The following is a 26,465-nucleotide window of genomic DNA, read 5'->3' on the forward strand; positions in this document are numbered from 1 at the left end:
CTGGAGCAATTTGCAAAAGAAGAGTGGTCCAAAAATCCAGTTGAGAGGTGTAAGAAGCTTGTTGATAGTTATAAGAAGCGATTGATTGCAGTTATTTATTTAAAAGCATGTGCAACCAAATATTAAGTTGAGGATGCCAACAATTTTGTGTGGCCCATTTTTGAGGTTTTGAGTGAAAATATGTCCAGTTTGCATTTTTTATCTGTTTTTTTTTGTGTTGCTCCAATATACAAAGGGAATAAACATGTGTCTAACAAAACATGTGTAATGTTGTGAACTCTATTTTTAGGCTCCCTCTAGTGGTCACAAGCGGTACTGTGTAGTGTTGTCTTTCTGCAGGTTGGCTGCATCAGCTGGTTCGTTATCCTTGGTTGGTTTCCTATTTAGCTCACCTGGATACTCAGTTCCTTGCCTGCTATCAATGTATTCAGTGCTCTTCAGATTCCTTGTGACTACCTTGCTCCCAGTCTCTCCAAGACAAGCTAAGTTTTTGTTTGTTCATTTTTTGATTATCAGCATTCATCATGTTTCTTGTCCAGCTTGCTAAAATGTGATCTCCTCGCTTGCTGGTTGCTCTAGGGGACTGAGTTTCTCCCCCCACACCGTTAGTTGGTGCGGGGGTTCTTGAAATCTCAGTGTGGATATTTTGTAAGGGTTTTTTACTGACCGCACAGACCCCTTTTCTATTTTCTGCTATCTAGTATTAGTGGGCCTCATTTGCTGAATCTGTTTTCACCCCTGTGTATGTGCCTTCCTCTTACCTCACCGTTATTACATGTTGGGGGCTTCTATATCTTTGGGGATTATTTCTCTGGAGGCAAGAGAGGTCTTTCTTTCTCTCTAGGGGTAGTTAGTTCCTCAGGCTGGCTCGAGACGTCTAGGATTTTTAGGCACGTTCACCGGCTACCTCTAGTGTGTTTGGATAGGTTCAGTTTTGCGGTCAGTCCAGTTTACCACCTCCCTAGAGCTTGTCCTATGTTTGTTACTTAGCTGGAGTAATTTGTGATCCTCAACCACTAAGGATCATAACAGTATAGCAGGCCAAAAAGTGTTTAATGCATCGCAGAAGTGGGATTAAAAGACCTGAGTACATTTTTTTTTTTTTCCTCCCGCTTTTCCTTTGCTGCAGTCTGTTTAGCTTCTTTCATCCCCTTGAACTCTGGGTGGTTTTGAGCTCAGCTGCAGACATGAATATTCAGACTCTGACTTCTAGTGTGGATCATCTTACTGCACGGGTGCAAAGTATTGAGGATTTTGTTATTCATAGTCTTATGTCAGCCAGATGTCTCTCTCCCCTTCCAGGTCGAGGTTGATGCTTCTGAGATTGGAGCAGGGGCTGTTTTGTCGCAGAGAAGCTCTGATGGCTCTGTGATGCAGCCATGTGCTTTCTTTTCAATAAAATTTTCGCCTGCCGAGCGGAATTATGATGTTGGTAATCGGGAGTTGTTGGCTATGAAATGGGCATTTGAGGAGTGGCGACATTGGCTCGAAGGAGCTAAACATCGTGTGGTGGTCTTGACTGATCACAAAAATCTGATTTACCTCGAGTGAGTCTGCCAAGCGCCTGAATCCTAGACAGGCTCATTGGTTGTTGTTTTTTTCCCGTTTCAACTTCGTGGTCTCGTGCCTGGTTCGAAGAACGTGAAGGCTGATGCACTTTCTAGGAGTTTTGTGCCTGACTCTCCGGGAGTTTCTGAGCCGGCTGGTATTCTCAGAGAGGGAGTGATTTTGTCTGCCATTTCCCCAGATTTGTGATGAGTGCTGCAGAAATTTCAGGCGGATAGACCTGACGGTTGTCCACCAGAGAGATTGTTTGTCCCGGATAGATGGACCAGCAGAGTTATTTCAGAGGTTCATTCTTCGGTGTTGGCGGGTCATCCTGGGATTTTTGGTACCAGAGATTTGGTGGCTAGGTCCTTCTGGTGGCCTTCCTTGTCGCGGGATGTGCGTTCCTTTGTGCAGTCTTGTGGGATTTGTGCTCGGGCTAAGCCTTGCTGTTCTCGTGCCAGCGGTTTGCTTTTGCCTTTGCCTGTCCCGAAAAGGCCTTGGACGCACATTTCCATGGATTTTATTTCGGATCTTCCAGTATCTCAGAAAATGTCTGTCATCTGGGTGGTGTGTGATCATTTTTCCAAGATGGTCCATTTGGTGCCCTTGCCTAAGTTGCCTTCCTCCTCCGATTTGGTTCCTCTATTTTTTCAGAATGTGGTTCGCTTGCACGGCATTCCTGAAAATATTGTGTCTGATAGAGGATCCCAGTTTGTGTCCAGGTTTTGGCAGACTTTTTGTGCTAAGATGGGCATTGATTTGTCTTTTTCGTCGGCCTTCCATCCTCAGACTAATGGCCAAACCGAGCGAACTAATCAGATGTTGGAAACTTATTTGAGATGTTTTGTTTCTGCTGATCAGGATGATTGGGTGACTTTTTTGCCATTGGCCGAGTTTGCCCTTAATAATCGGGCTAGTTCTGCTACTTTGGTTTCGCCCTTTTTCTGCAATTCTGGTTTCCATCCTCGTTTTTCCTCGGGTCAGGTTGAGTCTTCCGACTGTCCTGGGGTAGATTCTGTGGTGGATAGGTTGCAGCAGATTTGGAACCATGTGGTGGACAATTTGAGGTTGTCACAGGAGAAGGCTCAGCGCTTTGCCAACCGCCGCCGCGGTGTGGGTCCCCGACTTCGTGTTGGGGATTTGGTGTGGCTGTCTTCTCGGTATGTTCCTATGAAGTTCTCCTCTCCTAAATTCAAGCCTCGCTTCATCGGTCCTTATAAGATCTTGGAAATCCTTAACCCGGTGTCTTTTCGTTTGGATCTCCCAGCATCGTTTGCCATTCATAATGTGTTCCATAGGTCTTTGTTGCGGAGGTATGTGGTACCTGTGGTTCCTTCTGTTGAGCCTCCTGCTCCGGTGCTGGTCGAGGGCGAATTGGAGTACGTGGTGGAGAAGATTTTGGATTCTCGTATCTCTAGACGGAGGCTTCAGTATTTGGTTAAGTGGAAGGGCTATGGTCAGGAGGATAATTCCTGGGTTGTCGCCTCTGATGTTCATGCGGCCGATTTGGTTCGTGCCTTCCACGCGGCTCATCCTGATCGCCCTGGGGGTCTTGATGAGGGTTCGGTGACCCCTCCTCAAGGGGGGGGTACTGTTGTGAACTCTATTTTTAGGCTCCCTCTAGTGGTCACAAACGGTACTGTGTAGTGTTGTCTTTCTGCAGGTTGGCTGCATCAGCTGGTTCGTTATCCTTGGTTGGTTTCCTATTTAGCTCACCTGGATACTCAGTTCCTTGCCTGCTATCAATGTATTCAGTGCTCTTCAGATTCCTTGTGACTACCTTGCTCCCAGTCTCTCCAAGACAAGCTAAGTTTTTGTTTGTTCATTTTTTGATTATCAGCATTCATCATGTTTCTTGTCCAGCTTGCTAAAATGTGATCTCCTCGCTTGCTGGTTGCTCTAGGGGACTGAGTTTCTCCCCCCACACCGTTAGTTGGTGCGGGGGTTCTTGAAATCTCAGTGTGGATATTTTGTAAGGGTTTTTTACTGACCGCACAGACCCCTTTTCTATTTTCTGCTATCTAGTATTAGTGGGCCTCATTTGCTGAATCTGTTTTCACCCCTGTGTATGTGCCTTCCACTTACCTCACCGTTATTACATGTTGGGGGCTTCTATATCTTTGGAGATTATTTCTCTGGAGGCAAGAGAGGTCTTTCTTTCTCTCTAGGGGTAGTTAGTTCCTCAGGCTGGCTCGAGACGTCTAGGATTTTTAGGCACGTTCACCAGCTACCTCTAGTGTGTTTGGATAGGTTCAGTTTTGCGGTCAGTCCAGTTTACCACCTCCCTAGAGCTTGTCCTATGTTTGTTACTTAGCTGGAGTAATTTGTGATCCTCAACCACTAAGGATCATAACAGTGTAATTGTGATAATGTTCTGGGAGAAATACCGTATATACTCGAGTATAAGCCGACCCAAGTATAAGCCGAGGCACCTAATTTTGCCACAGAAAACTGGGTAAGCTTATTGACTCGAGTATAAGCCGGGTATTTATTGTCCCCTCATCCCTGTCCTGCTAATTGTGGCTTCCCCCATCCTGTCCTGCTCTGTGTGGCTCCCTCCATCCTGTCCTGCTCTATGTGGCTCCCCGTGTTGTATGCATGGCTCCACCAGTCCCCTTGTTGTATGCATGGCTCCCCCCATCCCATCTTGTATGTATGGCTCGGCTCCCCCTATCCCACCATTGTATGCATAGCTGAGCTTTCTCATCTCATCGTTGTATGCATGGCTGGGCTCCCCCGTCCCATCATTGTATGCATGGCTGGGCTCCCCCATCCCATCCTCGTATGCATGGCTGGGCTCCACATCCCATCCTTTTATGCATGGCTCAACTTCCCCTGTCCTCCCCCGTCATACTCACCCTCCTCGCGCCGTCACTGCACGGCCTTGCATCTCCATTATCCTGATGCAGCAAGCTCTCCTGTGCTGAGCGGTCACGTGGTACCGCTCTTAAAGGTAATGAATATGCGCTTCACGCCTATGGGAGTGGAGACACGTGCATATTCATTACCTTAATGAGCAGTACCATGTAACCACTCAGCACAGAAAGAGCTGCTGCACCAGGACAATGGAGATGCAGGGACGTTCAGCGACGGTGCGAGGAGGGTGAGTATGATGTCACAGCCGCCAGCTCCTGCCGCTGCTCCGCAGCTCCCCTTCCCCTCCCCCCTGGCTTTCTGGGCAATGACTCGTGTATAAGCCGAGGGGGCGTTTTTAACACAAAAAAATGTGCTGAAAATCTCAGCTTATACACGAGTATATACGGTACTTCATTTTCTGGAACAATTCCAAGGGTGCCAACACTTTCTGTCATGACTGTATGTACGGCTGCTATAGTGCTTGAATGGAGTTGTCAGAAAGCCTTTTCTAAACTAAGAGTAGCATATAAAGCTACCTTTTCATGTAGGGCAGTGGTGCACAACTTTTGTTGGTTCAAGGGTCACAGTGTCATACTGAGCCAATCGGAAGGCACACTAAAAATTAAAGAGGTATTACCATACTTTTAGTGACAATTATTGCATATCAAAAGTACCTGTATATACAATAAATGTGTGATAGGTGCAGATTATAGTAATAGGACTCTTAAGAAAAAAATCAAATGAGTGGAAATATAGCCCACTTACAATCAAAGACACCTCACTGTATCACATCAGGAACCTCAATATGTAAGAGTAATATAAAACGTAACTTGTGTATATAAGATAATAAGGTGCTGCCTAGAAAGAGGACAGACAGGTGGCAAAAAACAACGAATGGATGAGAAGGTTTCTGTTTGTTTTTAACTAAGTGTGTTCCTACATATACCAAGGACTATATGTTGGTTTAATCTAATGTCTATTCATTGACGATACATTTAATTATCTATATGTGGTCAGGTTACTTTAGCTGGTGTAGCCATTGAGTCTGACCACTGTCAGCCGCTCACTTGGGAGATTTGGGTCTTTCTACAAGGATAAATGACTTGTGCTGACATCTATGTCATTAACAGCTAATTAACATTCAACGGTCCGAAAAACCATTTAGCATTATGATACAGTTGTCTCCTGGATTATGATGGACCTTTTGGATAGAGAATAGACTATTATCCTATTGTGTTTTACTGGATCAACAACACATCACCTTCCATTATTATGACCTAGAACGCCTTACTGAAGGCTAGTCAGGATCACATTTTTGTTTTTAATTAAGAGAGACAGACCTCCATCCACCAACAAATAAGGTCACTTATGCCTGGGCAGGAGAATCTGACCTCTTTCTATGCAGCACCTTATTATCTTATACATATTTATTAAAAATTAAAGGGGTATTCCCACCTCCAAGATCTTATCCCAATATGTAATAGACCTAATAATAATATTAGCAAACGTAGTATAGTTTTTCTGATTCGCTATGTCTCTTTCCTCATGTGCAGGCATTGCAGGACCTTAGGTATCCATGGTTACAACCACTAGTAACTAGCTAACTGGCACTTCATCAGTAACCATGGATACCTAAGGTCCTGCAATGCCTGCACATTAGGAAAGAGACATAAAGAATCAAGAAAACTATACTACATTTCTAGTTAGGTATTTGCTAATATTATAATTATTATTACACCTACTACATATTGGAATATTGGGATGAGATCTTGGAGATGGGAATACCCCTTTAAGTTTTATATTACTCTCGCCTTTTGCTGTTCGTTATAAGACTCTTACCTGTATTGATATGTTCACATAGTTTTTTGATGAGGATTTAGAATAGAGTCTGCTCCTAAACGCAGATTAAAACTTCTTCAAAACTGTTTGCATAAGTTTCGACTGATTTTAATGGCAAAAGCTCCTTTAGTGCACACAAAACTGTTTTTCCACATTATTTTGCCCATTTCCCAGTAAAACTGATAGGAGGTTTGAAAAAAAAAAAGTATTTGAAGCATTTTTAAACCATGATGTAACAGTGGGTGAATTTTCTTGCCGCCTCCTAGAATATTTCTTCACGTCTTCTATTAATTGTCCTCCGAAAGGAATTTTTATCATTAAATGCAGAAATCAATTTATTTCCCTGGCTCTTTATTATGGTATGAAGAAAAAACATCATTGATTCTGTGCTTGATGCAGACATTATATTACAAATGCATTACAGAAATATGGTGCGACTATTAAAATATGATTACACAAAAAGTATGAACATTTATAGGTTTTACAGTACAGTGGATTTTCTTATAAACAGACTCTTAAATATACATCAGACAATATTAGCTGACAGAAAACATCATAGACAAAATTGACAAAATCCATGTCTAGGCTTTTTCGTTGAAACAGTTTTTTCAGTAAAACATAATTGGGAAAAAGCCTTAAACCCAGGAACCAGTCGCCTTTATACTACAAATATGTACAGAGGTGTGCAAACCAACAATGTGTTTTCCTCTTATATTTTACACAGATGGATAATGGGGCGGAATATTTGATCAATTCATTGAAAACCCTAAGTGCATTTGATTACATTTTGGTGGGCAATGTCACCTTTGTTGTTTATTTTCATTCTGAATATAGGTAGTAAACGGTTCTGTACGCTGGTGCTCAAAGCTAGCACTCACACCTGGGCTCTGCTGCCTAAGGGGGCTGAATGTACTCGGCCACATAAGAAGACTCCAGTATTATAAATGGCACATGTTAATTCAGGGCCCTCTCAAAAAGTTTGCCCTACGATCCAGAGGCTTCCAGTTAATGCCCTCATACACATTTGACTTACGTTGCCAATATCGACAGGTCTAAGGCAGTGTGTCGCAACTCCAGTCCCCAAGACCCATCAACAGGTCAAGTTTTCAGGATATCCTTAGTATTGCACAGGTGATAATTTCATCACCTGCTCAAGCATTAGTTCCATCACTAAGGAAATCCTGAAAACATGACTTGTTGGTGGGTCTTGAGGACTGAAGTTGGGAAACACTGGCCTAATGCGTATGGGGGCACCGGCCAACTCATGGTTGGGGTAGATGTCGATCTTCCATGTCTGATTTTGGACTGGCGATCGCATTGTTCTCCCGGAAAGCTGACATGCCAGTTGGCGGCTTTCTCATAGAGAACACAGGAGCAATTGGCCGAACATGCGCTCACAGGTATGGGAGAGTTGGCCAAGATCGGCGGTGGCGGCGTCTTTCAACTGACAGCCATCTAATGTGCATGGCCAGTTTTACACCTGTGGTCTGAGGATCATCTGGCACCTATGGGTCAGATTTCTTAGAAAGATACAGGACTATTATAGAATTTTTTTTTTTACAGCCAGTTTGATTTTGTAAAAGTAACTAGGGGTTTGGATATAAATTGGCATAAGGATATGCTTTTTTTACTTATTTTATTTATTTATTTTAGCCTTATTTTATTATGGTATGATTTAAAGGTGCAATTTATTTTTACTACTATAATTAAAAAGACAACCCTTTCCATGTTGGTAGTTCCCTCATGAGTCATGACAAGTCCCACATGGAAGCCACTGAAATAAATGTAGTGATGGAGTGATCTCAGCGGATGATGACCTTATAACCCAGTGTTGAGCTTCAGCTGTTAGAGGCAAGTCCCAGTTAGGGGCCTCAATTTATCAGCCATGTATGCTTGAATCAGTCAGTTCTTGCAAAAACTTTTTGATTTGATTTTCCTTGATTCTATTTTTTGGGCCATACTATCATGAAATTTTCAGTATTATTATAATATGTGGGCATGCATTGCATTCAGTTTGCTTTGTCACCCCCCTACATTTTGTTATGTCAAAAAACATAACAATTTTCTTTCATACTGTAATACATAGTATTACTGAAACTAATGATTTGCATATTTAAAACAAGGTGTTAAAAATGAAAACTCTATAATGTAACAAAACATTATGCTATAATTTTATGTACAGTCACGCACAGAAGTAGCAATACTTCTATTAATTGTTGGAAAAAAAAAACATAATTTAGAAAATATTTAAATATATACAAGGGTCAGAAAACAATTGTCGATATTAACCGTTGGGTTAACGTCACTATTCAAACAATTGATTGCAAGTCTTTTGAATGAATTGAATTCCACGTCGGTTTGTTTGCTGGGAGGGCTACACAGGACCGGAGTTTTGATTGTGCTGTCCCAAAATATCATCAAGAATCGTCAAATTGTTTAGCCAGTCTTCGTCGTTACTGCTACAGCCGCCACCTTTCATTAGACAGTCAATAAAGTCGGCTTCATTACAGTTCGCTGACAGGACAGAACTGTTCTGTGCTGCAACAAAATCATACTGATGCATCTCAGCCCCAGAGTTTAGCCTATCAAAGGTTTCAGGTGTTTGGACTGACGTTGGCCCATAAGAAGGTGGACCAAGTTGACCAGGGTTCATTTGGTTAAAGGTGGAAAGACCTTGAGGCATTGCTTTCATAGCATTGAGGGCTGCAATCTGTCCCCGGGACAAGCTGGTCCCAATGTTAGGGTTGTTTAGGGACCCTACCCCTTGATTTGCCTGGGTCAGGCTAAGTTTTTGCATTTGTCTGATTTGAACCCCAGGAGCTATCTGGTTTGGAGGAACCACTCCCTGATGGGAAAATTGCTGGCTTGTCATATTTGGTCTGACATTTTGTTTGGTGAACAGTGGGTTGTTAGAAAATTGCTGCAAACTGGGATCCATTTGGCTTTGACCTGTTAATCTTGAAACTCCACTCTGAGTCCACATCTGAGAAGATGGGCTGGCATACACATTAGGAATTCTTGATATGTTGGACTGCCGTAAATGTTGTTGAGCTGCAGAATGATTTATTAGCGAACTGGTGGTGGTATGTCCGGATAACGCCATTCCCGGTCGGACGTTAGGCTGGCCGTGCACGGTTTGGTAGCCAGCAGTCATACTAAGTGCATTCTGATTTTGTCTAAGTGGCATACTGAAATCTGTAGATCCTGGAAATATTCCTTGCTGCTTGGCAGTGTTCATCATAACCATGGACCCACTATTCTGATTCATTGTTGTTGGTGTTATTCCAGCACCCATGTTTGTCTGAATCATCCCTTGTGTTGATGTGATAATTCGATGAGCTTGGGGAGGCGTTGGCATAGGCTGAACACAGTCTGTACGGATAGACTGCGGGATATCTGCAATAGAAAGGCCAAGTTGAAATATTTAGTAGGATGGATGAAACTTTTCTGATCAACACAGCTCAGTTATATCATAATATCACCATTGTAATTAGAATGTAACATCAGATAAGGAAATGTTATGTGACCAGTGAGAAACATTAGTCACTAGATCAATGCAGCAGGATACCCCCATTAACCCTGGGAGATTAGAGGGTCACTATATTGTGTTGGTGAAATTGGAAATTAAAGGGAATCTGTCAGCAGGATTTCACCACCCAAACTGTTTATGTGCCCATGTAGCTCTTGTAAAGGCAAGTCCATGCATACCTGTAACTAGCCAGTCCATTCCTCAAGTACCGAGAAATCGCAATTTGAGTCATTGCAACAAGTTAAGCTTAAGTGCTTTCGGTGTGAATCTGATCTCGCTCGCGATATTTCCCGCCCAGCACCGGCTTCTGCTTAACTTACATCTCCTTTTCTGTGTGACTCCATGCAAAGGAGCTGCCAGTCAACAAGGAGAAGGTGGTACGGGGCAAGGAATAGAGCCTTAGAAACAAAAAACTTGGAAAGTGCTTCCACTCTCTGAAAGCACTTCAGCCTCATTAGCGTATTTATTCAGATGCCAGTTTTGTCAGTACTGGAGGAACGTACCGTCAATGTAAAGCTATTGCTGCACTTGTCTTTACAAGACCTACAAGCACATATAATTTGTTTGGGGGTGAAATCCTGCCGACAGATTCCCTTTAATTCACAATACTGCCTTGTTTGCGAAATTTAGACCGTGTTCACATGTAGCGTAAATGCTGCGCATTTTCTGTTGTTTTTTTTGCATAAAAATTCTGTTTTTAACTGTCCAAGCAAATTCGATGTGATTTCATGAAAACTGCGCCCGCTATTAGAATTCAACGAACAGTATTTTACATTATGTAAAGGTTAGTATTTCACCTGTTTGCTGGTGTTCTTCCTTTCCCTTTCCTTGACTTTCCCTTTTCTTTTCTTCCCTTCCTACCTCTTAAATGTTATATATATAAGGCATCTTTTATGTGTATGGTAACCCCATTCTCTTGCCTATCCTGTACATACCACAATCTTCTTCATTTTCCTTCTATCCCTTAATTTTTTATATTTTTACCTTTTCCCCATTTTCCTTAATAGACATTAATATTGTCCTCCCCATCTCACCTTTATTTTGCCTATATCTTTCATTCCTTTACATTTCCCTTTTTTGCTTTTATTTGGTTCTTGTTTGTTTCTATATTACTGTGTATTTATTATACGTCTCCCCCTTTTTCTTTATCCCATTTATGTAAAAAATTCTTAATAAAAACTACTTTAACAAAAAGGCGCCCACTGTGTGCCCAAGGACGTGGCTGAACTGAGCAGTTTTGGTGCTTATTTTCTTTCTTTTCTTCTATGTGGAGCCTAAAAAAATGCATGTAAGTGAATGAAGAAATAAAAAAATAATCCGCAGGTCCCAACAAGAGATAAGCAGGACACACAGATGATGGTGCTCCGGCTCTGGGTGATCAAAACCCACACCGGGGATGCAGGAAGGTTAGAGATTCGCGGACTCCTCTCTAGCCGTCAGGTACCAAATGTATATAACAATAAGCAGGGTAGATTGTTACATGAATAAGATGCTGCCTGTGTCTGTACATAATGATTCATGTATATTGTGCCAAGCACTGCTCATATAGGAGGGGCCCACCGGAGGATTCTCCTGCTCTCCTGTGGGCCAGTCCAAGCCTGCATTACAGATACATGTGGATGCATAATTCAGACTACAGTGATATTGGAGACTGTGGGGAAATATTTGGGTTTCTTACTTTGAAATTGGTTCATTTGTTGAGCTACAAATGCACTGCGCTGTTCAGACGTCATGCTCATCATATTTGGCCGGGGTTTTACCTGAAATAAAAAAAATATCATGTTACATTGCACATCATAATACAGTCCTCTGCAGATTGCAATCAGAGAAAGTCTTAACCATGCAGAATATATACTGCATATTTCCCTAATATGCAAATTCAGGTTTCGTGTTTCACTCACCAAATGTGGATCTAGGATATAAGTTATGTGTATTAGTTTAATTTTTCATAACAAAGGTGTATTACAGTTGTAGCAAGTGACTTGCTATATATCAACACTTGTGATGATTAGAAAACCCCTTTAGGTGGTCATATCCAAGAGGGTCACACTGATATCCTGTGGATTCTCGTCCTTCTGCTTTCACTAGCATAAAGTTAGGGTCAGTTAATTGCAAAGAAGTTTTCCATTATCCTCATCCTCCATGTTGAGCTTTAGGATATTACATAATATTTTTATTTCAATTGTCACATCACAATGACATTTGTTTCTATTGTTCTATGTCCTTAATGCCAGTTCACTGCTGGATAGTGACCTCTCCCTGGCATACATCATACAGTACCACTCTGGACACAGCCCCCACTTCTCTGATGTCATCCATGAACATGGCTAGGGGCAAATTGGTACTTTAAAGAGAACCAGTCATAATGGAAATGGTCTCTGATCTGCAGATCTGCAGGCAGAATGTTATAGAGGAGCAGATCAGGCAGAAAGTTATAGAGGAGCTGATCAGGCAGAAAGTTATAGAGGAGCTGATCAGGCAGAAAGTTATAGAGGAGCAGATCAGGCAGAATGTTATAGAGGAGCTGATCAAGCAGAATGTTATAGAGGAGCTGATCAGGCATAATGTTATAGAGGAGCTGATCAGGCAGAATGTTATAGAGGAGCTGATCAGGCAGAATGTTATAGAGGAGCTGATCAGGCATAATGTTATAGAGGAGCAGATCAGGCAGAAAGTTCTAGAGGAGCTGATCAGGCAGAAAGCTATAGAGAAGCTGATCAGGCAGAATGTTATAGAGGAGCAGATCAGGCAGAATGCTATAGAGGAGCTGATCAGGCAGAAAGTTATAGAGGAGCTGATCAGGCAGAATGTTATAGAGGAGCAGATCAGGCAGAATGTTATAGAGAAGCTGATCAGGCAGAAAGTTATGGAGAAGCTGATCAGGCAGAAAGTTATAGAGGAGCTGATCAGGCAGAAAGTTATAGAGGAGCTGATCAGGCAGAATGTATTAGAGGAGCTGATCAAGCAGAATGTTATAGAGGAGCTGATCAAGCAGAATGTTATAGAGAAGCTGATCAGGCAGAAAGTTATAGAGGAGCTGATCAGGCAGAATGTTATAGAGGAGCTGATCAGGCAGAATGTTATAGAGGAGCAGATCAGGCAGAATGTTATAGAGAAGCTGATCAGGCAGAAAGTTATGGAGAAGCTGATCAGGCAGAAAGTTATAGAGGAGCTGATCAGGCAGAATGTATTAGAGGAGCTGATCAGGCAGAAAGTTATACAGGAGCTGATCAGGCAGAAAGTTATAGAGGAGCTGATCAAGCAGAATGTTATAGAGGAGCTGATCAAGCAGAATGTTATAGAGAAGCTGATCAGGCAGAAAGTTATAGAGGAGCAGATCAGGCAGAATGTTATAGAGGAGCTGATCAGGCAGAATGTTACAGAGGAGCAGATCAGGCAGAATGTTATAGAGGAGCAGATCAGGCAGAATGTTATAGAGGAGCTGATCAGGCAGAAAGTTATAGAGGAGCAGATCAGGCAGAATGTTATAGAGGAGCTGATCAGGCAGGATGTTATAGAGGAGCTGATCAGGCAGAATGTTACAGAGGAGCAGATCAGGCAGAATGTTATAGAGAAGCTGATCAGGCAGAATGTTATAGAGGAGCTGATCAAGCAGAAAGCTATAGGGGAGCTGATCAGGCAGAAAGTTATAGAGGAGCTGATCAGGCAGAAAGTTATAGAGGAGCTGATCAGATTGATAAATATTTTTTTATGGGAAAAGGTTCAGTAAAATCCCTAGTGTTGGTATGCATGAGTCCAGTGGGCGGTCCTATTCAGTGACTGACAGTCTTCTCTGTATGACTCTGAAAGCAGAGACAGCTGTCAATCACTAGTAGGGCCACCCACTAGAGTTCTATGCATACAGACACCAGGGAATCTACTGAATCTTTTTCAAAAGCCTATATATCCTTCTGCTCAGCTCAGCTTCTCCTCTATACTGTGCTGTCCACAGATCGGACGGCATGTACAATGGGACAGGTTCGCTTTAAATACTTATTATGTAAAATCATTTTCATACTCATATTAAATTACTTAATTAACATGACGTGCATAAATAATATTTCCAAAAACTGTAGAGAAGCAATGTCAAAGTGTGGAGATCTTGGACGATTTTCTTATTCAGACTATCAAAAAAATGACTGAACTCTCAGGTGCAATGTTTTGGCGTGACAAACCTGTCCAAGGCCTCGCCTCGCGGTTCTTTTTATAAACTGATCCCCAGTCCCCACAAGCCATATTAGTTGGAGGAACATGTCTACTGAGCATAGCACTTGAACAAAAATTTAAAAAAATGAGCCAGATAATATGTTTATATAAGTGCAATACATAGGTGTGTATTCACACTGTGGTCATTTAATAAGAAGAACCTAAGATAAACACAAAGTGAGCAAATACCCTGCAGTAAGTGAATAAATAGTAATAGTGTATGTAAATAACATAGGGAACTTAGCTAACACTATTTTGATCAAAAAAGTGTAAAAGCCATCCCACCGCGACAAGATGACCCAATCGGGATGGTAACTAACTCTTGTAGTTCACCTCGCTATGTGTCAGTAGATGCCCGAATAGAGAAGGGTAGAGCAGGATGGGGTCCTGACTGTGCAGCCACCCGTCTGGAGTTAGGTACTGTCCCGATTGGGTTCACCTTGTCGTGGCAGGATGGCGTTTATGCTTTTTTGATGAAAGCAATGTTAACTAAGCATCCTATGGTATTTACATGCACTACTGCTTATTACAGGGTATGTGTCCATTTTGTTTTCATCTTAGGTTCTGGCCATAGCACTTAGTAAAGAGGAGTAATCTTACCTATGATGGGGCCCTACCACCTCAGTAAGAGCCAACCATAGCCTCCTCCACAGAAGACAGAAAACATGTATATCTGGAGGTCTGCTCTTTATACATGGCGACTGCCTTGCAGTTGTTTCCCCACAGAAGGTCACTGTAGCCTTGTGTGGTCAGCATGGGGAGACATCTCTGCTACAGCAGACACTACCAGAAGGTCATTTGTTAACTCTTGCGTCTCCACAGTGTCTCCAGTATTAGTACACGGACCCAATGTATTTATGTTACTGCGTGTATAACCAGAGGGGTGATAATTATATTATATATTATCACCAGATACACAGAAAGTGACCGCCATCAACCCCGCACAGCACGCTCCACTATGCTATCGTAACTCCCTGAAATATCCCCCTTGGTGTGGGACCTGCTCACTTTACCATTGAGATTGACCAAGAAAAACTGTTTCCTCTGAGCTCAGTTTTATAGATGGCACTACAAAATAATAAGCCCTCAAAGTCTTATCTTAAAAAAAAATGTTATGGATCTTGGAAAAATAGGAGGAAAAAAACAAAAGCAAAAAAAAAAAAAAAAAAAAAAACACTAAGTTTTTGCCACCTTATCTGAGAAAGAGACCCTGATTCCAGAGATGTGTCACTTACTGGGCTGCTTGCTGTAGATTTGATTCAATCACTGATTTATCAGCGGTTGATTATGACTAGAGGATTAGTCAATCTGCTGTCATGTAGTCCTCTGTATTCATGATCTTTGTGAAACCCCGCAGTCACCATTGATTAACCGCTTTCTGCCTATGCACAGTGTACACACAAAGCAGCCAATTAGTGGTGTGGATGGGGCTATACACAGCTAGATCTGCAGGGATTTTGTTAAAACAGGAGTACACAGACCAGTAAGTGATAAATCGTTGGAATCAGGGTCTCTGCCTCTACATCATGCTGCTCTCAGATGGGCTAGTAAAAACCTGGTGACAGATTTCTTTGGTTATCTGTATGATCTATAAAGCCAAGCTTTGTTGTTCCTTCATCAGATGATTTGCACCATTCTTATGATTTCAGTAGTAAGATACAACCTGTGCATAGGCCTTAGGCTGCAAGTTACATTTCCAAAAACATTCTATTAAACAAGTTCTATCCAGGTGAGAAATATAGAACTGATTTTTTACAAACCTGCTGCCGCCTCATTATTTGCTCCTTCAGGATTGCGTTGCGTATGTAGCCATTAGCCGTGAGAGGCGTAGGCCCTGGGCCGGCACTTGGTATGGAGCCTGGTTCTTGCATTCTGGGAACAATTCCAACATTCGGATCCTGCCAAAAAATAGAGACGCAAAAAAAAAATTGAAAAAACCCAGAAACAATAAATCAGATGAGAATGATTACTAAAGTGGAATGTCACCATACTTTGCAGCATTCATATCATTTAAGGTCCTTTCAAGCAAATTTCTCACAGATTTCCTTATTTTGTTCTGAAGAACAATGTATTCATGCATTCCTCAGAATATGAAGAGAATATTTCTGGCTATGTACAAAAGCATCACAGTTTTAAAGATGGCGCTCATTGCTTAAAGGGATTAGTCACCAAGATAGTTACATTTGGCGGCATTGTAAAGCTGAACTAGTGCTCGCGGGCTGCTAGCCTGCCCCCTAGAGGGGACCTGGGAAATGTCTAGGTACTGAGCCTTGACTGGAGACGCGCCGGCAGCACCTCTATGACTGAAAGCCAGAGGCTGCCCGGAGGAGTAAAGTTCACTTTCCTCCTGGCAGTCGGCATTCAGTGTGGCATCCAGGTGGCCTTAGATCACTATTAAACTGAATATTAACCCAATATCTCAAGGTTAATGGCATTGGGTGACATGACAGGTCACCTTTAATATGCGCTAAGAGACATCCAGACCCCAAAGTTTGGTATCGGTGGGCTTGGAAGGGTTATAAAATAGTTAAATATTATACTTTCTGTGTCCTACTGCAACAGCCCCCACCCACCGGTCCTCCGCTCTCCTCCTCTAGTCCTTCAGCGGTGACTCCTAGGTTTCCTGCTCATCCCCACTTACTAGCTTGCCTGTACGCCATACATGTCAATGACATGGGAGCGGCTCAGTCAGTGCGGGACATGCTGTAAGACTTGGAGTCAGCGCTGGAGGACCTGTCGGCTGCTATGGACAGGTGAGGGGTAATGATAGTCTAGTACAGAGGTGTCAAACTGCATTCCTCGAGGGCCGCCAACAGGTCATGTTTTCAGGATTTCCTTGTATTGCACAGGTGATAATTTAATCACCTGCACAGAATGATTCCAGCACCTTGTGGAATGCTAAGGAAATCCTGAAAACATGACCTGTTGGCGGCCCTCGAGGAATGCAGTTTGACACCTCTGCTCTAGTAGATTTTTTTTAACCCTTTCCCAGCTCTATAAAGAGCCAGCCACCATCCATTGCTGGATTCGAGTGTATTGGAGCCAACAACAAAAAAAGTATTCTGGAAAATCCATTTTTTGTTTACCGTAATTTGCGGTAAATTTGACTTCCTTTGAATCAATATCATCTATTCATTCAGGGTTTTTCATTGGATACAAATGTGTGCTCACCCAGACTCCCTCTACACATTATATTGATGTGTATCCTTAAAGGGAATCTGTCCCCAGGTTTTTGCTATATCATCTGAGAACAGCATAATGTAGGAAAAGAGACCCTGATTCGAGCGATGTATCACTCAAGTATACTGGGTGCAGCAGTTGTGACACAATCAGAGTTTTTAGAAGTAGCAAAGCTTGAGAAAGCTGCTCTCGCCCACACCTGGCTCTCTGTGTACATTGTGTATAGACAGTGAGCTGCTTACAAGAGGGGGCGTGATCGGACTAGGGCTCACGAGAGCTGTAGTGTGGGCAGTGATAATGTCCTGGTGATAAAACATTCATTGCAAATACACACAGCTTGAAAAGTGACACATCACTGAATTCTGTCTCTGCCCTCATGCTGTCTTCAGATTACATAGCAAAAATCTGCTGACAGATTCCCATTAAGGATGGATTCACATAAGAAGAAGTGTGCCACTTGGTCATTTATTATATAGCAGGACCGCGTTTTTTTACATCCTAATAGCGCATTTCTGCACTGTACACGGAGGGAGTAATTTTAGATTTGGTATTGCTTGAATTTGCAGAATTATTTTGGAATCCCATATAAGATATAGGGATTATTGAAACTTTATTTTTCCATACAGAGTGCTGCGGAATATGTTGGTGCTAAAGAAATAACAAATATTATTATTATTATTATTATTATCAGACAGACATTTCCCTATAATATTATTATTATTTATTGTTATAGCGCCATTTATTCCATGGCGCTTTACATGTGAGGAGGGGTATACATAATAAAAACAAGTACAATAATCTTAAACAATACAAGTCATAACTGGTACAGGAGGAGAGAGGACCCTGCCCGCAAAGGCTCACAATCTACAAGGGATGGGTGAGAATACAGTAGGTGAGGATAGAGCTGGTCATGCAGCGGTTTGGTTGATCGGTGGTTATATTTTAGGTAAAAGTTAGCTGGGTCTTTACAAAGGTAAATATTAGTTCTCCTCAGCAATAAATCTGTACATTGTATCCTGTAAATGCTGATACTTACTGATATAACATACAAATTATCTCATATGTCATTGAAATGGGATGACATCTAGTGGTCAGCACTGGTAGTACGCCTATTCATTTTACACGTTTTTAACAGAATTTCATGCATCAGATTTGACATTATACACAAAATCTTCATACGGATCACAAAAAAATATATATCTTAAAGTGTACATTTGGCACTGTACGGTAGCTCTATTGAGATGCAGTATGATATTTTTATTTGGTTAGTACTGCACTCCATGTTTTTGTTTCCAGAAGTGAAAAATGAGTTAAAAAACGATTTGCCATTTTCCTCTGATCTAGCATTGGACATGTGCAATAGAGAAAACAAGGACAATCCCATATTAGAACACCTAATCTATGTCATTATACCATAAGTGTAGGGAACAAGTAAAAGTCCTGGGGGCTTTGCCTGGCAGCATGGGTGTTGTGGTGCTCCTGGGAAGCTCCCTATGGTGGCATGGTGTTGTGGCGGTAGTGGTCGCCATGCAGTGCTCCTCCTAACAAGCTAGGGACCCACTGAGAGGTTCGCTGTGACGTGATAGTGGTAAGTAACAACCTTGTGTTCAGTTTTGTACATTTTGCTTATCCACAATAGATCGATGCATAATATTTGGATGTGGGGTCCATATCGTATTTCTATAATGTCACAATTGTAAGAGGCCACAGACTCAAAAAGGCTGCCCAGGACAGACTTGGTGCAAGCCACTCCGTCTGGCAGATTCCAGAAGAACCCCGTCCTTCACCATTTATCCCCTGTACAGGGATCTGGTCTTACAACAGGGTCCAGTGGATTACTTCCACGGAAAGGCTGCCATCTAAAGGAGCGAAACAGAGGAAGGAAGGGTCACCAAGCGGGGTCAGAGCCAAGAGGCCACATCAAGAATGGAATCGTAAGATATGAGGATGGTCAGAAAACAGGAGGACTCAGGAAACCGGCAGAAGCAAGGACCAGAGAACAAGTCAGGTAGCAACACTAACTGGCAGTGGAAGTCAGAGCCCCAGAGGTTTAAATAGCAGGCAGCTCCGACCAAGGCTATCAAAAATCAGACAAATAAGCCCATAGCTCCCTGATCTAGCGGCACCAAAAGTCCTAGGAATTAAGCAGGACCGATGCTGTCACACATCACCCACATCCAAGGTGCCGCCAAAGCAGGAGCAAAGGGGACAGGAATCGGCATAGACCTTATTGTATAGTGAATTTACATCACTACATGACCTCATTTACTGGAAACACCTTCATATGGAGAAGCAGATCTGAGCGCCATGCCAGAAATGTAGGAAGAAAAGCCTCTGAATGAAACCACTATGCAATGTTATAATAAAGTGCTTTTTACAGCCATGTAATGCTGCTTTTCGCAATCCACAAAGTATGACAATCCCATCGCGATGCCTGTCAGAGCCATTCAAAGTCAACCTCTGAAAAATCACTATTTTGTATGTACCTTGGAAAGACAGAATTCCCCGCCAGGTACTTGGTGCTGCTAAAATCACTTTATTTATCAATGTGTCACTAGGTGAACGCCGCCGCCCCTCCATTGTTGTTTAACAAGGCACCTTAAAATCTAAGCACTGAATGCAAACAGTGTAGCATCGCCGATCTCCAGCTGGCTGGCCGCCTCCGTGTCACAAGCTATCTATTATCCCGCACTTACTGGTAAGCTTTGAATAATATGGATCGCCTATGGGGGAAGATTTGAAGAAAAAAAAAAGGACGGATCCGGTTTGTATATTCTTTACATGAAAGAGGCCGCAGTGCTTCTAACACCACGAGCCTTACCGCCGTCTCGCTTTTTTCCTTCCCCTAGATGCCGCTTGTTGCATGCAAGTTTAACATACTAAGATCCTTTCTGATGTTTTGCTTACGGCTATTACCAGTCACAACAATGGGCGACATAGCATCATCGTGTTCACCCCTGAGATGTAGGCAGCTAAAGCAGACAGTCCGCCCTCCCTTCCTTCACTGACACTTCTGAATGGAGGTTTGACATCTCCCCTAAGCATATACTGCACATAGATCTCAATGTATGGTGTCCTGGTAACCGTATGATCAATCAGTATAAGAGCCTCTTCTCCTCCTTACATCACTGCTCATGTCTATGCCCTAATAACTTCATGGGATAAGACGATAATTCACTTAAGAGTCCATAAATTGTCCGATTCCACAAAAACCTTTCAAGGTGATGACAAACAAGGCTGCTACTACACATCAATTGGGGTATCACTGGGGAAAGTCAGAATGGTCATTGGGATGTTATTAGGGCATCGAGTTTGTATGTTCTCCCCGAAAAAAATGAGCTTTGGGCATATTGAAATACTGTACATGCAATAGTGGCTCAGTGGTTAGCACTGGAGCCTGGCAGCACTGGGGTTCTGGGTTGAAATCTGTAAGGAGTTTGTATGTTCTCCCCATGTTTCTGTGGGTTTACTCCGGGTTCTCCGGTTTCTTTCCTCACTCCAAAGATATACCAGTAGGGAATCTAGAATGTAAGCCCCAATGGGGACAGTGATGATAATGTGTGTAAAGCGTTGTGGAATATGAGGTACACTATATGGATAAGCATGTGAATATGGATAGGACCCCCTGACGAAGGAATTTAGTTCCGAAACGCGCGTCGGGTGTGCGCGTGTACTCAGGACGGCGTGGTGCCCTAAGGTAACGATTATTAATATCATCCCTGAACTATTCACCCTTAGCACTTGGCACTTTGTTTCTGTTTGGCACTGTGTAGGATCCGTGGAGAAGCTATATTATATACAAATGGATCAGTTCCCTAATATAATTGCACTTTAGCACTTTTTTGCATTATTTGCACATTACTATGGGAGTTTTTGAATTAGGATATAATTGTTTTTTTCACTATAATATATTTTTTTACATATAAACTTTTCAGGGGAATTTTTCAGGGAATTATTATACCCCAATTTTGGGAATTGTTTACCGTGCACAAGTATATAAGTGATTATCACACTAATTGTGCTTTTGGGTTTCCTTTTATTTATGTTTATACGCCGTCCTGTTTTGCACACTTTTTGTATATTTTTTGTTAAATGTATTGATTTTATATTCTTATATCGCTGCTAATTAATTAATTAATAAAGATATTACTTCTTATGATCCAGTCTGGTCTTCCTGGTACATCCTTGGATCTGGTGGTTGGTTTGGTTCTTGGTTGCAAGTGGTTACCACTTCCTTCTTTTTGCTTAAAGACACCTTGGGGACTCAATTTCATTATATAAGAATTTATAATATTTATTTATTACCTTGGATTTGGGTGTTTCTTTTGCATTTTTTCTGACTCCATAACTGCAGAGTCTAAACCTCTTGTGGAAGTAACATCAGCACAATATCTGTGCCCCCTTTGGGAACATCATGGCATGGGTTTCATGGCCAAGACGTTGCAGACACGCCTTACATCACCAAACACAATGTGAGTGGTACTGGACCCTGGCAGCAGTTTGGACAATTCTTGCATCCAACTTTGATGGAATGATTTGGGGACTGCCAAGTTCTGTTCCCCATGACTGTGCCCCAGTGTGCAAAACAAGGTCCGTAAAGACATGGTTGGGTGAGTTTGGAGTGAAAGCACTTTACTGGTCATCTAAAATCTTTAGCACAAATTAGAATGGAGATTGTGATCCCGACTCTCCTCCAACATCAATGTCTGACCTCGCAAATGATCTTCTGGATAAATGGGCAAAAATTCTCAGAGACCTCCAAAATCTTGCAGGCAGTCTTCCCAGAAGGCAGAGTAGAAGCATATATAGTTACAAAGGTGAAACCATCTCTATATTAATACCTATGGATTTAGGTTGGGAGGTCATCAAAGCTCTTGTTGGTGTTGGTGGAATATGTAGGTGTCCCAATACTTTTATAGCATTCAATGCACACCCTAAATGTAGAATGCAACAAAGCACAAAACATCTTATTACGTTTCTTCGGCATATACATCTAGGATGCCTATTTCCCTTTTGCATACATTTAGATTTTTTTTCTTGCGGTGTGGCCATCATACTTTTCAAAATAGAGTGGTAGTCACTTTTTACAATGAGGTCTCTGGTATCTGTACGTCTTATATGCCATATAGGCTGTAACGTATTCCTGGTATATTACAAGTAGAAATAGAAATATAATATAGAAATACACCATCACATGCTATAGTGAGGGCTACCTCCACACATGGACCTGGCACCATGGATGAAGGTTCTGTAATTCCGGCCATATTGGTTGTTCCTCAGCTTTTTCGTAAACTGTTTTCTGGAGCAGCCGCACGTGTAGGTAAGTGGATTGCCACTAGTGGGAAGTGCAGTATTTCTTATAGCTCAGTAGCAGCTAACAGTGCAGCTTTGTTATCACATTGTTAGATATTTGTGGATATTGAAACATGTTCCTTCATTTTCTTTTCAAGGAAACAATTGAATTTCCTCTTAAAGCAACATCTCATAGGCATCATACACCACCCGTCCATGCAGTCAGATCCAAACGTAAAGATTATTTACAGGAATTATGATCTGACGTGGGCTTCTTGGGTGGTCAATGCTCAGCAAGATTTGTTAGGGCTTCACAGCAATTCGGTATGACACGAAGAAGATGACGTTTGCCGGGTTTCAATCAGTCGGTGCTTTCTTTACATTGCAGGAAGTATCAAATGACAATTTTTTATTTATGCCGCTTGTAATCATAATATGTTTCCAGTTAATCTGTATGCAATTAGCATTGCAAATGTTTTCAGGTATGAGCATGTGCCCTGGGGCTTAGTTATTAAAGGCAAATTCATATGCAGCACAGATATTACACACAGACACACACTCGCTCCGCCTCGGGAGCCCGCTTTCTCTTGTAGGCTTGTGAATTGGAAGCTCTTACACCCTGCTTCCTCATCTCTCATTGTCAAAGAATGCAATTTGGGCAATAATGTCCTCTCCATCTATTTGCCCCCTAGTTTTACACTATACGGACTGCTTGTTTCTTGCTGTCTGCGTTGGGAAGGCAGATTGGGAATTTGATTTCCCCGCTGCTGCCCTGGTATATCAGACAATTCTGGTGGGTTCACACTACATGACCTACGACAGTTAAATGACCACCAATTGGCTACATGTTGGCTGATCGGTTGCTCATTGTCTATTTTCACAGGCTGAACATTGTTTGCGTGGTGCGTAGGTGACGTCTTGCCAGCCCGCCTACTCATAATCTGAGCCTTGGATCCAGGAGGGTAAGTAAATTCATGCAGCTCCTATCCCTGGCCAGAGAGCACTGATCCGTTTGGCGCCGCTCTGGCACGTCAAACCCGTTGAAGCGCCAGAGCGGCGCGAAACGGCCGTCGTTTAAGCTTTCACACTCCTTTGTACATACACCCCTGAGCCGTGAAGATTGTGATGCAATAAAGAATTACCTGCTCTGAAGATCGGTGAGTGTTGCCGCTTTCTTCCTATTGTGATTCACGTCAGCATTTTTTCCGGAATTAGCACCCGAGATCAGCTGGCCAGCGTGTGCTGATAAGCCGGTGGGTTCACAGTGTGTATATTAGGTGGTGCGGTCAGCTGTCTTCTTCTCAGTGACTTCATTGGATGGATGCAGTGACACAAGTAAGCAGTAGAGTTGAGCAAATTTTTCAATATTCGGTTTGGATTACGTTCGGTTGGTAATATGGTTTTTGCAGTATTTGCCGAACATAGCCACTGGAGTCATTGGGAGTAGAAATAGGCAAATATGTTTGAAAACGATCGTCATACATAAATTCGTCAGGAATAGGGTACCAATATGGCACAAATATGGCAAATTTGGATTTGGCGATAATTTCCGAACATATTCGCTCAACTCTAGTAAGCGGCAGAAGAGAGGGCGTTATAAGTGTAGTAATTGATTAAAAGGATAATTAACGATGATGGATTATGATCATCCTGACATATAGTATAAGTGAGCATAACTCCACTGTACACGGTGAGATATCATGGGGCTTTAAGCCACAATAGTCCAACTGGGATATTCGTCAAACTTAACCTCCAAGCTAAATGTTGTACAATGGAAGAAAATTAACTATTTCTAGTAACGATGTCACGGTGAAAGGAAGCTTGAGACAGAATGTACAGAAACAAATGTTATTCATTAGACATGCAACGCGTTTTGGCTCTATAGAATAAATACCTGATAAAACGCATTGTGTGACTAATACATAATGTTTGTTGCTGTATCTTTGGGACATAACGTTCCTTTCACTGTGGTGACACTGCTAGCGATAGTCCATTTTCTTCCACTATATCACATAGTTACTAGGTAGCATTCTACGTTGTTGGCCCTTAGATTTGATTTGTGTGCAGCTGTATAGGGCTGTTATTGGCATTAACAATGATATTTTACTTAAAGGGTAGCAAATGTGTGTGTTATGTGTGTTTATAGATGATCAATGCTCTTCCAAAAGGTTTGTAAATAATACAATGCAGATCAAAAGTCCAGGGCTGCATTGAAAGTTATGCAGGCTCCAGAGCTGAAAGCTCTCAGAAAGTAGAAATAATGTCCCCGATTCAGTCAACTAAATTATTGGCTAATGCAGCTCAGCCTCAACAGCGTCACAGGTCAAAGGCTTTCACAAGTACTGAAGGAAACGAAAGATAGATCCAGTACCAAAGTTCTTGATAAAAACTGTTTTTTATTTAAATTTTCCATAAAGTAAGGAAGCAAAACAAATCAGGATTAAGGATTCTTATCCGAAACGCGTTGATTGGGGCGTGATCTTCATTTTCCATCAGATTATTCAAAGTATTGTGATGGTTTTGCTTCCTAATTTTATAGAACTTTCTAATAAAGATGAGCTAATTATCAAGAACATTAGAGGATCTTTTATTCAATCTTTTTGTTCTTGAAGCTGCCACATGAGGTCTGTTAGTGGGTTACTCCACTCTGCCTATTCCGATGCAGTGCACAGTTAACCAGGTACATCATGCTGGTCGGTTAACTGTTAAATGAGGCTTAGGACCAGTTTTAGCTATTTAATGTGAGAAACGAAAGCTATATGTATGGCCTCTTATATTAATAAGTGTAAAACTATGTTTTATTTTGTGCAATCTAAGATTTGTACATTGCTTGTTCACAGTGGAAGTCATCCACATCATAAATTGAACATGGAGTTCATTTGTTTGCTATGAAAGAACCACAATAAGAAAGAACATTGTCTTTCTAATGCCAACAAATGGAGTTAGTTAGTAGAGATGAGCATATCTTTTCATAATTGAATTGGCTGTGTTCGTCCAATTTTATACAAATATTTGATTTATGTTTTAATAAATTTGATACAAATTGTAACACTGAAAAGCCTTGAGTTGCCTAGAAAAAGGAATTAGAAAGAGAGAGAAAAATCAAAAATAGCACGGAGGGGTTTAATTTACTGCTCCTCTTTTTTTGTAGTGTGTAAAGAATTAAAAAATGCTATTATTAAGGTGTTGTTACCGTAGTATATCACAGATCAATCAATTCAGTCACAATGAGTGACCATACAGCTACAGCAGTTCCCTATATCACTTGAATTTTTGGATTAGTATTCACTCACTGAGACTACCACTCCCATTTTAAATCTGCTTAAGTACTGAAAGTAGTACACCTCAATTAGATTAGGCCTTTCTTTATAACTAGGTAGAATGAACTGTGTGGTCTGAGGTCCAAACCCTACATTGTACAAGCATAAAATGGCGCTCTGGTGCTCCTTGGTTGCCCCACCCATCTTTTATACTGACTGTGATAGCCCCCCTGATTGGCTGAGCTAGACTATGTGATGCTGCATGGCATTATGGGGAAGCACGCACGCTCGTGCCTGATGTCATTAGCTTGCTCGTCGTGTGTGAAATGGCGCAACGCAATGCTCGGACTGGCCAGCGGCTCTCTCGACCCAAGCGTAACAGCATGTATTTCTATGCAGCTGTCATGCTCGGGGGAGCTGCTGGCCAGTCCGAGCATTGTGTTGCATTCCCCATCCACGTTATACAGCTGTCTGACTCTTCCCTAGTACTGTAATATTAATTTTACACATTGTGATTCAGTGACCCATATTACAGCCAGGGGGCGCTGTATGTGTTCCTCAGCATACGCATGGAGGCATATCTGTAATGGTGATAATGAAACAGCATGATTGTAAATGGCCGGTATTTGTCGCAGAAGGAATCTGCACTGTAAGCCTGTAGTATTGTTGTTCTGGGACCTGTAGTCCCACAAGTATTTGTATAGTTGTAAAGGGAGGCTTGCAGGGTTGGTCGGAGAGCTGGGTGGGTCTGGTCA

General features: G+C 42.0%; 1 protein-coding gene across 1 annotated transcript in view; it reads right to left on the reverse strand.

Annotated features, from left to right (window-relative positions):
• Nucleotides 1-6,580: 6,580 nt before the first annotated feature.
• MAMLD1 (mastermind like domain containing 1) overlaps nucleotides 6,581-26,465 on the reverse strand; it is a 256,294-nt gene continuing 236,409 nt past the window's right edge. Inside the window, exons 3-5 of the mRNA XM_077285235.1 lie at nucleotides 15,739-15,876; nucleotides 11,451-11,532; nucleotides 6,581-9,639 (exon numbers count right to left, since the gene is read on the reverse strand). Coding sequence (XP_077141350.1) covers nucleotides 8,618-9,639; nucleotides 11,451-11,532; nucleotides 15,739-15,876 — 1,242 coding nt within the window. The 3' untranslated portion in view covers nucleotides 6,581-8,617. The remainder of the gene's footprint in view (nucleotides 9,640-11,450; nucleotides 11,533-15,738; nucleotides 15,877-26,465) is intronic.

This window comes from Ranitomeya variabilis, chromosome 2 (assembly GCF_051348905.1).
Source record: "Ranitomeya variabilis isolate aRanVar5 chromosome 2, aRanVar5.hap1, whole genome shotgun sequence".
Classification (NCBI taxonomy): Eukaryota; Metazoa; Chordata; class Amphibia; order Anura; family Dendrobatidae; genus Ranitomeya; species Ranitomeya variabilis.